Below are 11,496 nucleotides of genomic sequence, written 5' to 3'. Positions count from 1 at the left end.
CTAAGCCAAGTACATAACTATGATAAACTAAGAACAATATAATCTTGAATATAAGCAAGTAGAGCAAAGTGATAAGCAATATATTGAAGTAGAACAAAGTCATATTCATAATATAGAAGAACAAAGATAATTAGAAAGCAATTAGAAGCACAATTAGAGAATTACCAAGAATCCTCCTGACAGATCCGGAAACCAATCGAAGATTGACTCCTTCTAGTTCTAATCCTATGTAGCTATGCTAATCTAGATATCTAATTGATGTGGTGGCACTAATCTTGATCAGAGGCTTCTTCTCCCTTGAAGAACAATGAATTAGGGTTGAGAGGCTCTCTCCTCCAGGGGCCAGGGGGTCTGGTTTTATAGTCCCTTCAAGTGAATATGGGCCATTGGATCAAACCGACATAGATTGTATGGTTTAGATTCATCCTTTAGGTCAGTGGAGATCTCCCACGAAGCAGAGTCCTGATTGGACTCCTAGAGGGGGCGGGCGCCCAGGGGATCAGGGCGGGCGCCCTGCCTCTGGCCCCGTTTCGCCTCCGCTTCGGTCTCGTGGCTTCTGGAGTCTTCTATATGTAAGATAATTGCGCGGCACGTTAATATCTCTATGTAATCCTGACGTGTGGGCCTTTCTTCCGTATTTCCTGATAACCCCCTGCAGAAATAGACAAACACCAAAACTCGTGGAATTCTGTCAGATAAAACCCTAAGTCTAGATGTTGATTTCATTTGGATCCTTTTCTTTATTTATTTGATAATTAAATTTGATACTTAAGGACCGTCAACACTGCCCTGCGTCAAGGCTCCAGGCTCCTCACGAACGGGCACAGGCCTTGGCTCGGCATCTCCCGCCTGGCGAGCGCCAGGGCTAGCGCTCCTACGGCTTGCTTCCCCCTTGCTGGAAGCCGCGGCGCGGCCGTGGGTCAGCGGCCCCGTCGCCAGGGACTTCGCCCGGTCGCCCGCGTTTGACGCAGGGGGAGGTTGGGGGCGCGGGATGGTCCGACCTTGCATAGGCGCGGGAGGGGTATCAGCATGGGAGCGGCATGGGGATGACTCCCTCTGTTGCCGCTCGAGAGACCCGCTTGGCCCCCCCTTTGGGGCTCCCGTTCGCGGGGCCTCGACGTCGGTCCGAGGCGGACCCACGAGGATCCTGTCGAGATGGGACGCCATCCCCTCGGAGTCGTCGCTGTCGTCGTCATCATTGCCGCCATCGTCCTCATCGGGGGACTCCTCCTCAGGCTCCCCCCTCTGTCTGGACTTCGCTCCGCGTGTCTCCAGCGCTTGGCGCTCGAGATTCTTCTTCTTCTCCTTCTTCTTTTTTAAGTCCATTGCGGACTTCTGCTTTTCCGGGGACTCTCGCCGCTTGTCACGATCGACCTCGTCCTCCTTTACCAGGGGCTTCGAAGATCGAGCATCAATCGATCCCTGCACGAGCAAAATTAAGTCTTAAATGAAGATCGAAGGGAATCAACGATTGGAACCATAAACAGGAAAGGGAACTAACAAGGTTGATCGACCCCTAGTTGGGCCTCATAGGGAAGCCGTTGATGTGCTTGGGCTAGTAATCGCCTGCAACAGAAGCCCTAACCCTGGCGGCGACCTCATCATCCGCGGGTGCCTCGTTGGACATCCGGCACGCCTCGAGATCCCGGGACAAAACGCTGGGACCCATCTCATCCATCCTCAGTGGCCAAGACATCAACGGGAGAACCCTCCGATGATGGAAGGCCAAGAGGACAAAAGCGGCAGTCAGGCCTTCCTCGCATAGCTTCTTCAAGGCGTCAAGGAGGGGGTCGAGCCGCGATTGGTGAGCCTGGACGACGCCGTACTTCCAGTGATCCGGACGCTCTGAGATCAGACGCCCGGTGTAGGCAGGAAGGAGGTCGTCGTTGTTCCGTAAGCAAAACCATTGGGAGTCCCATCCGGCGTGGTTCGACGTCAACCCCACCGAGATGTACTCGCGCGGCCTCTCCGACTTGCCGGTCTTGAGCACCAGGTTGAGGCACCCGGCCCGTACTGGCTTCCTCACCCCTGTGGCTCCACCGGGGGCATTGAATAGCTCGCCCCGGTACAAGTGGAGCCACAAGTCCTAGTGAGGCATCATCCCCAGGTAGCCCTCACACACCGCAGTAAAAACCGCCGCGGCGGTGATGGCGTTCAGGGAAAAATGCTGGAGCTCCACCCCGTAGTGGTGGCAGAGCGCCCGCATGAAGCGACTGGGAGGGGAGCCCAGGCCATGGCGATGGAATTTGGCGAAGGAGACCATGTAGCCCCTGGACGGCCTTGGCTCCCGGTGGTCCGCCGCCGGTGCAATCCACTCCGACCGCGACAACGAGGAGCGGCGGCGCAGGAGTCCTTCCTTCTCGAGCTCTAGCAACCGGCACTCTGTCATCGACGACGGGCGCCAGTCATCGGCGGCGATGAGTCTCACAGGCATTTTTAGGTGGGGGAAAGGCGACCTCACTACTGCTCGAGGGTGCGCGCGTGCGAGATGGCAAGGAAGCTAAGGCAAGAACGGGGGCAGAAGGCGGAAGGAGCGACGGCAACGAGACCACGGGGCATTTATAGACGGCAGCCCACCAACAGATAGATCCGATAAATACGGTAACTCCTCCCATAAATGCGCTGTTTAACGGTCCTATCCCTCTCACAGGCGGGACGCTACGAATTCCGCGCCGGTACAGTGTCGCAACGGCTCCCGCTTGAAAAGGCGCGCCCAACATGCAAAAAGGCGAACCGCCGTGGCCTCTTCCCTCCCTCGTAAGCCAAGGTACGCATCTGTCACAGCTAAAATCTCGAGAGGTCGCAGGCTGACCCATCGAATGGGTTCGACAACTGATCTCGAGTGCCAGAGTCAGGGATGCCCAGCGAGTGATCGAAAATCGAGGCCCGCCTCGAGAATTCGCTGGGGATGTCCAAGGCAAGGTCGAGATGGTCGAGAGGACTCCCCCCGAAGGGAGGCATCGAGCCGCCGGACTCTATCAAACGAGACCAGTAACCCCGACCACGTCGACCCTGCTTTATGAGGACGCCTCCGGGCTACAGCCGACCCCCTCGAATGGGGCACGGGTTCTCACTTGGATTACCCGCTAAGAGCTCAGTCTGGGGGAGACGGCGCCCGCTCCACCGGCAGTGCGTCGCGACCCCGCGCAAAACAATCCAGTCCCGGCTTTCAGCCCGTCTTCATGATGGACATCGAGAGCGCTTCCACAGACAAGGTAATATAACCCTTGAAGGAGTCAAAAAACTCCTCCAAGGGCTCGGGGGCTACGCCCGCGGGGTCGCTCGCGTGCCCCCACGGCAACCCGATCATAAAATATAGCCTCCACTCGAGCGCAAGCGCTCGAATAAAGGCTCGGGGGCTACTGTCGAGGACATCAGTAAGGGGTACCCTAACTGATGTCTATATCGAGAACATCCATACGCAAGTCGAGGCACCGAACTCGACGCCCTACCCAGTCATACGCACGGTCCTCGACGACCGTAGCCTCGAACACGGAAAGAACGTCCTGCGAATCAACCAGGGGTCGAGCGCCGGCTACCGTCGAATACGGAAATAGGCCCGTACGAATCGGGAGGTCTCGAGCGCAAGGACGCCGCCTGACGCGGGCACGGGAACCAGGGCATTTATTGCGCCTGCCGCACTCTCACCTAACCCGTCAGTCACGGGAAGCGTGATAGGGAACAGACATCCATCCCGTCGTTCTTTTTGTAGCCTTCCCCACTAAACAAGCCAGAACGTGGCAGGGCGCAGGGAATGGATCGGAATGTCAAATCAGGACCCCCTCGAGACGTCCAAGGTCAACGCCCTGGCCAGCAAGGCATACATGGTGCCTGACCCTCGAGTAGGCATTTCTCCTTCCTGGGGAAGGGTCGGGCGTCGAATGAGGGCACTTCAACCACTCCGACGTAGCTGCTACCGCGACGTACAAGCATGCAACACATAAGTCAGTCCAGGACGGTGCACAGAAGTAGGATTCAAGGGCACGCGTAATCATCATCAAGGCACCAAGACGGGACAGCTCGAGGCCACGCCGGTACGGTAGCCTCGAGTAGGTCAGCGCGCCATACCTCTATCGATCCCTACTCTGTCACCTATACATGTACCCTAGACCTCTCCTAGGAACTATAAAAGGGGAGGTCCGGGATCGGATACAGGGGACGCGAGAAAAAACACAATTCACACATAATAGAGCAACCTCACTGCACCACAGTTCATACCACGCTTGTATTCACCCCTGTACAAGCACTTAGGTGCAGAATAATACAAACTCTCTCCCCCTCGCTGGACGTAGGGCCTTCTTTTGCCCGAACCAGGATAAATCCTTGTGTCTTTTTGCATCACCATCTGGAAAAGGGGAGCACGCATACAAGTTTTACTCGTTGGTGTGACCCCCCGGGGGAAAACACCGACACTTCTCTAACTCTATAGTGTAGTAATAAAGGCACCATCAAAACATAGTTTACAGGTTATGTTTAGTTCGCGAAAATTTTTGGATTTAGCTACTGTAGCACGTTATTTTATTTGGTAATTAGTGTACACTACTACAGAATGAGGCATTGGTCAATGCCCAAAATCGCCAAAAACCTCGGCCTTTTTGCGGCCCAGGGTTAAAGGCTCCTTTAGAACCGGTTCGTAACACGAACCGGTGCTAAAGGGTCCTGCCCAACGGCTACTAACAGGTGCCGTCGGGGCAGGGACCCTTTAGCATCGGTTCGTGTTACCAACCGGTGCTAAAGGGTCCCCTTTGGCACCGGCCAGTGCCACGGGCCGAGGCAAACCCTTTAGCACCGGTTTGGCACATAAACCGGTGCTAAAGGGTGACCCTTTAGCACCGGTTTTTGCCCTGAACCGGTGCTAAAGCTCCGATTTATAGGCCCGCCCCCTCCTCCCCTCTGCCCATTTGAAACCGAGAGCACCATTGTTGTTCTTGGAGCTTCTTCTTGCTTGTTCTTCATTTGTTCTTCATTTCCGACGCCCATCGTTGATCTTCTTCGATTCCGTGATCGTCTCTTCGTGCTTGGAGGTGACTAACTTCAGCATTTCTTGTCTTTTTCATGTTGTTTTTGTCTTGTGATGTTCTCATCATTTTTAGCTCAAATCCACTTTGTTATTTTGAATCATTCACATGAATTAGTATCCATATATATATATATCATATTTCATGGATGACCTAGTATTAATGTAGTTTGCAAGAATGAATTATAGTATATTTTTATGATCTTAGAAAGTAGGATAGTTCAAATTAATGAGAAGGATATTATTAGCTTCTTCTTTAATCATACATGTTTACTAGTAAATGTGTAATTTATAATTGTTTAAAAATTGAGTATGGATAGTAGATGGCAACCGTGACCGGGTCTTCGGTCTCTCAACGGGTTCAAAAGCGATACCGGCCGGATTAATTGTGGCAAGTGTGGGCAAAAGATTGTGATGGAGTACAAAGTGTCGAAAGAGGGAGTAAACAAGGGTCGTATATTCTACAATTGTCCGGATCGTAATGTGAGTTATTTTCATACATTTGCTTATATATGTGCATTTTTTTTTAAATGATATTAATTAAACTTTTGATTCTCTCTTTTAATTTCAGTGGGACGGTACCGGCGGATGTATAGGTTGGTACTGAGAGGAAGAATACATTGAACACATTAAGAAATCTTTTGCACAGGTGGTTGAGGCTGAAGGTGGTGAGGCAGTGAGCCGACCAAAGGAGTTCAATGATGTTGATCAAGCGAATGATCTATCTATTATAGTTGGGATCGGACGCGAACTAATTATGTTGCTTAAGTGCATTTTAGTTTTGGTTTTTTTAGTGCTAGTTGCGATTGTATTTGTTGTAGCCAAGCTTTCCTGAATTAATTAACTATGTATCTTAGGCATGTTGTGCAATAATATGAGAAACTATATGTGTGCATGGTTTTCATAATATATATGTTATATTTAATGCAGATGGTAACACGTAATTGGATGTATAGTGCCAATCGGCGCTCCGAAGATTTCATTAATGGCGTGCACTATTTCTTAAGTGTGTCCGAGACAAATAAGAGGGACAGTTTCATGTGCTGTCCATGTGCCGTGTGCAAGAATTTGACGGAATATTCTAAATCAAGAACTCTTCATTCGCACTTATTAAAGTCTGGTTTCGTACCAAACTATATTTGTTGGACCAAACATGGAGAAAGCGGGATTATAATGGATGAAGGTGAAGAAGAAGAAGAAGAATTGGACCATGCCAATATTATTGCTCAGTACGGTGGCTTCAATGATGTTGCAATGGGGGAGATAATGAAGAAGAGGTAGCGGCAGAAGATGATCGGGGCGATGATGCTTTTGGTGATGCCATCCGTGATGCACAAAGAGAATGTGAAAGTGATAAAGAGAAAGCCAAGTTCGAGCGCATGCTAGAGGACCACAGGAAATCGCTATATCCCACCGCTGAAGAGGGGCAAAAAAAGCTGGGTACCACACTGGAATTGCTGCAATGGAAGGCAAAGAATGGTACATCTGACAAGGCATTTGGGCAGTTATTGAAGATCATAAAAAAGATGCTTCCGAAAGGCAACGAATTGCCCACCACTACTTATGAAGCAAAACAGGTTGTCTGCCCTTTGGGATTAGAAATCCAGAAGATACACGCATGTCCTAATGACTGCATCCTCTACCGTGGGGAGGAATACGAGAATTTGGATGCATGTCCAGTATGTAAGGCATCACGGTATAAGATCAGGCGAGATGATCCTGGCGATGTTGAGGGTGAAGAACGTCATAGGAAGAAAATTCCTGCCAAGGTTATGTGGTATGCTCCTATAATACCATGATTAAAACGTCTGTTCAGAAATAAGGACAATGCAATGTTGTTGCGGTGGCATAAAGAAGACCGTAAGATAGACAATATGCTGAGACACCCTGCCGATGGATCCCAGTGGAGAGCGATAGACAGAGAAATCCCAGATTTTGCAGATGATGCTAGAAACTTGAGGTTCGCCTTAAGTACAGATGGTATGAATCCTTTTGGTGAGCAGAGCAGTAGTCACAGCACTTGGCCATTTACTCTATGTATCTACAACATTCCTCCATGGCTATGCATGAAGCAGAAGTTTATTATGATGCCGGTGCTTATCCAAGGACCGAAGCAACCTGGAAATGACATAGATGTCCACCTAAGGCCATTAGTTGAGGAACTTCAACTTTTATGGAGCAAACCAGGAGTTCGCGTGTGGGATGAGTACAAACAAGAGCACCTTGACCTACGAGCATTGCTGTTTGTAACAATCAATGATTGGCCAGCTCTGGGTAATCTTTCGGGCCAGTCAAACAAGAGATATAATGCATGCACACATTGTTATGAAGACCTTGACTGTGTATTTTTGAAAAAATGTCGAAACGTGTACCTTGGCCACCGTCGGTTTCTTCCTGTGAACCACCCAGTACGAAAGAAAGGCAAGCATTTTAAAGGCAAGGCAGACCACCGGACCAAACATCTCAATCGAACCGGGGATGATGTACTCAAAATGGTCAAGGATATAAAAGTGGTATTTGGAAAGGGACGAGGCAGCGAACCTATTCCCAAGGATGCTAAGGGACACGTACCCATGTGGAAGAAGAAATCCATATTTTGGGAGCTACCTTACTGGAATGTCCTAGAGGTCCGCAACGCGATCGACGTGATGCATCTGACAAAGAATCTTTGTGTGAACTTGCTCGGATTCATGGGTGTCTACAGGAAGTCTAAGGATTCACTTGAAGCACGACAAGACTTGTAGCGCATGAAAGAACGAGACAACCTACATCTAGAAAAGACAGATGATGGACGTCATTACTTAAGCCTTGCTAGCTACACTCTAAGCAAAGAAGAGAAGGAAAGCATGTTTGAATGTCTTAGCAGCATCAAGGTCTCATCTGGATTCTCCTCCAATATCAAGGGAATAATTAATGTGCCAGAGAAGAAATTCCTGAACTTGAAGTCCCATGACTGTCACGTTCTAATGACGCAATTGCTACCGGTGGTTTTAAGAGGAATTTTACCTCCACACGTACGTCTAGCCACCGTAAAGCTATGTGCATTCCTCAATGCAATTTCTCAGAAGGCAATCAATCCACAGCAACTAGCTACTCTGCAAAATGATGTCGTTCAATGTCTCGTCAGCTTTGAGTTGGTGTTCCCTCCATCCTTCTTCGATATCATGACACATCTCCTAGTTCATCTGATCAAAGAGATTCGTATCCTCGGTCCTGTGTTCCTACAGAACATGTTCCCCTTCGAAAGATTCATGGGTGTCCTAAAGAAATATGTCCATAGTCGTTACCGGCCAGAAGGAAGCATTGCCAAGGGCTACGGAACAGAGGAGGTCATAGAGTTCTGTGTTGACTTTATTCCAGACCTTGACCCAATTGGCATTCCTGAATCTCGACACGAGGGCAGACTCAGCGGAAAGGGAACACTTGGGAAGAAAACATATATTGGTACGGGAGACGATTACTTCAATAAAGCACACTACACAGTTCTCCAGAACTCCTCATTGGTGGAACCATATGTTGAGGTACACTGTTGACGGTCCTTAATGCTCACATTTAACCATCAACTAATCATGGAAAAGGATCCAAATGCAACCAACATCTAGACTTAGGGTTTTATCTGACAGAATTCCACGAGTTTTGGTGTTTGTCTATTTCTACAGGGGGTTATGAGGAAATATGGAAGAAAGGTCCACATGTCGGGATTACATAGAGATATTAACGTGCCGCGCAATTTTCTACCATCTAGAAGACTCCAGAAGCCACGGGAACGAACGGGAGGCCGAGCGGGCCCGGAAGCAGGGCACCCGCCCTACCCCCCTGGGCGCCCGCCCTCCTCTGCTGGCCAATCAGCACGAGTCTCGGGGATTATGCTCCACCGACTCTAAGGATCGAGGAAAATCACACGATGAAGGTCGGTTTGATCGGATGGTGGAGAATAACGTGGAAATTCCTTGGGAGCTACTCTTCCTAGATTTCTTGGAAGCTACTCTTCCTAGATTTCTTGGGGGCTACTCTTCCTGGACTATATAAGCAGACCCCCACCAGCCCCTGGAGGCATACCTCTTCTACAGAATCAAAGCTAGGGTTTCAATTCTTCATCCAAGTAGAGAGGATCCCTCTAGTTCTTCTAGTTCTACCTCTAGTTCATCTAGATCTAGTTCTAGTTCATCTAGTTCTAGTTCTAGTTCCTCTAGTTCTAGTTCTAGTTAGTTCTAGTTGTAATCTAGAAAATAGGGAGAGAGAAGAGGAGAGCGGAGGAGGAGCCGGATCTGTCAGATCTTCCTCAACATTGTACTTTTGCAGCAACTGGTTCGTTCTTCATCGTTCTCCAGGTTCTTCAATTCATAATCCTGAGTTCTTTAATTACTTTTATTTACATTCAAGTTATTTATTGGATTCCCGCTTGCATCAAGTGCTCTAATCTTTGCAACATTAGAGTAGTAATTAATAGATTAGACGTGGTGTTTAGTCTTGCAATTACCTGGAATTGCACCCAATCCTATGGATTGTTGTGGTAGCCCTAGGGTAGTGACAGCCCTAACGGTCGACGTATTCCACCTCGTTCGGATCGGTGTTTGTAGGACCGTAGTCAGAGCTTCCTAGCCCCCTTCTCATCTCTTTCTGTGGTTAGTGTTCTGATGTCCCGATATAGATAATCTTGAAGTAATTCTTGATTCTTAGATCAACTAGAGAACTCTCAGGAAACTTCCTCTCTTCCCACCAAAAATAATTATATAGTTATCCTTGGGCGAACTTGATTCTTAATTAGTACACTCACGTTCCCTGTGGAAAATCGATACTCTGGAATACTCCCGGGTGAAAGCTACATCGGTATCCGTGCGCTTGCGGATTTTTCTGTTTGCGTTTAAAATACCCAACATACACAAAGATTTCCTACGGTCCCAGTGGCCCGGGAAGAATGAAGCTTGGATAATGCGTCAGCACATGGAAACTTTTGGCGATTGGTTGCGCAAAAAATGTCAAGGTGATGAAAACATTGATGAGCAGCTTTATTTGTTGGCCAGGCAACCATCATGGCATGTCCTAACGTACAAAGGGTACGAGATAAATGGTAACACATTTTACACAGTTGGCAAAGATAAAAGGTAGTCAGAAGCGGTCCGCCCAAGAACGACCGAAGTCATCGGTCCCACCTCCAAAGAAGGCTGCCTCAGCAAAGAGAGCTAAGACGCCAGAAAAATTACCTTACGAAAAGAGTGAAGAGGAGGTAATTGCTGCATCCAAAGCTGAGGTGAAACAATTTTTTGATAAATTGAAGGAGGATAGAAAAAACGGCTAAACCCAGAAAAGCCGTACTTTTATGTAAAGCCATCGGAACTGAGGCAGAAGGTGGTGGACCAGCAAAAGAAGCAACGCGAAGCTCAGAAAAAAGCCAGCACTTTCGGACTATGAGCGGTCTCTGGTCAAGTCTTCATAGCCGAAGAAGAGAGTAGGAAAGGGGGTCCCACAGCTCGGAGAAGTATCAAAACCAGTGCCCCCTTTGATTGTGCCAAATCAATACGGCTCAGATCAAGACTTGATGCCAAAGAAATCCATAGCGTTGTCTGAGCTAGACTCGCTTGTGCGTTACTTTGGACAGAGCGGTTTAAATATGGAAGAAATTGCCGCCATTCTTGGATGCCAAACATTTGAAAAAGCCGAGGTAGTTGATCAATGGAGGGTAAGATATGAACCGGGCAGGAGTCTATTCGACCCTCAGCGTTTACACGAGCTCGGCACACAAATGTTTGCAATAAACAAATGGTGCATTGAGGCGTCTAAAAGGGTAGAGAATTGGATTTCTGTTCGTATTAGACAACATCACTACTTCCGGGGAGATGACCTCATATACGTGCAGTTCGATGAATTGCACCAATTATGTCACCTCGACGCTCTCGACAAATCTCTTGTCAGCTGTTTTTGTCTGTAAGTATTTTTTCTTTTTATTATACTTCTAACTTCTTTAATTACATGTATATATCCTTACACACTTAGGATTTGTATGTATATATGCAGGCACCAAATGAGAGAGCTCAGAATCAGAAATGACAATAATATTGGGTTCATTGACCCTTATATTGTTTTCAAAGCTCCGCATGCAGTGTGGACAGCAGCTCATGAGACAGAAGTCTGCACCAATCTTATGAGGTTCTTTGTGAACCAAAATGAAAAACAAAAAATACTCTTCCCCTTCAACTTCGAGTGAGTTATATAGTTATTAAGTGCATGCATATTTTATTTTAATAATTATTACTAGAGACAAGTTTTATATAGTTATATATAGGCCTGACTATATGACTATATATATGTGTGTAAACAGCTTTCACTGGATACTCATGGTCATTGAAATTCCCAAGAACCGGTTCATAATCTTTGACTCAATGAGAAAACCACAAGAAAATTATCAACAAATGGTAAACATTATTCAAAGGTACGTAATGTCGATCTCAGCTAGAAGAATATCATAATATGACTCTGTA

General features: G+C 47.9%; 1 protein-coding gene across 1 annotated transcript; it reads right to left on the bottom strand.

Moving 5' to 3' along the window:
• On the bottom strand, positions 769-1,678 carry LOC110437578 (zinc finger protein on ecdysone puffs-like). The gene is made up of 2 exons (XM_021466050.1): positions 1,586-1,678; positions 769-1,422 (listed from the first exon to the last, which is right to left on the bottom strand). The coding sequence occupies exons 1-2, from the start codon at positions 1,676-1,678 to the stop codon at positions 769-771; spliced, it is 747 nt and encodes a 248-aa protein (XP_021321725.1).

This window comes from Sorghum bicolor, chromosome 8, assembly GCF_000003195.3.
Source record: "Sorghum bicolor cultivar BTx623 chromosome 8, Sorghum_bicolor_NCBIv3, whole genome shotgun sequence".
Classification (NCBI taxonomy): domain Eukaryota; kingdom Viridiplantae; phylum Streptophyta; class Magnoliopsida; order Poales; family Poaceae; genus Sorghum; species Sorghum bicolor.
The sequence above is the reverse complement of the archived record's forward strand: the minus strand, read 5'-3'. Positions and strand labels throughout refer to the sequence as shown.

Bases quoted from the DNA above. Each gene is read 5' to 3' on its own strand.
- LOC110437578 (XM_021466050.1), bottom strand. From the start codon at position 1,678: ATGGATGAGATGGGTCCCAGCGTTTTGTCCCGGGATCTCGAGGCGTGC. The intron at 1,423-1,585 runs GTTAGGGCTTCT...TTGCTCGTGCAG, and splicing joins ATGATGAGGTCGCCGCCAGG to GGATCGATTGATGCTCGATC.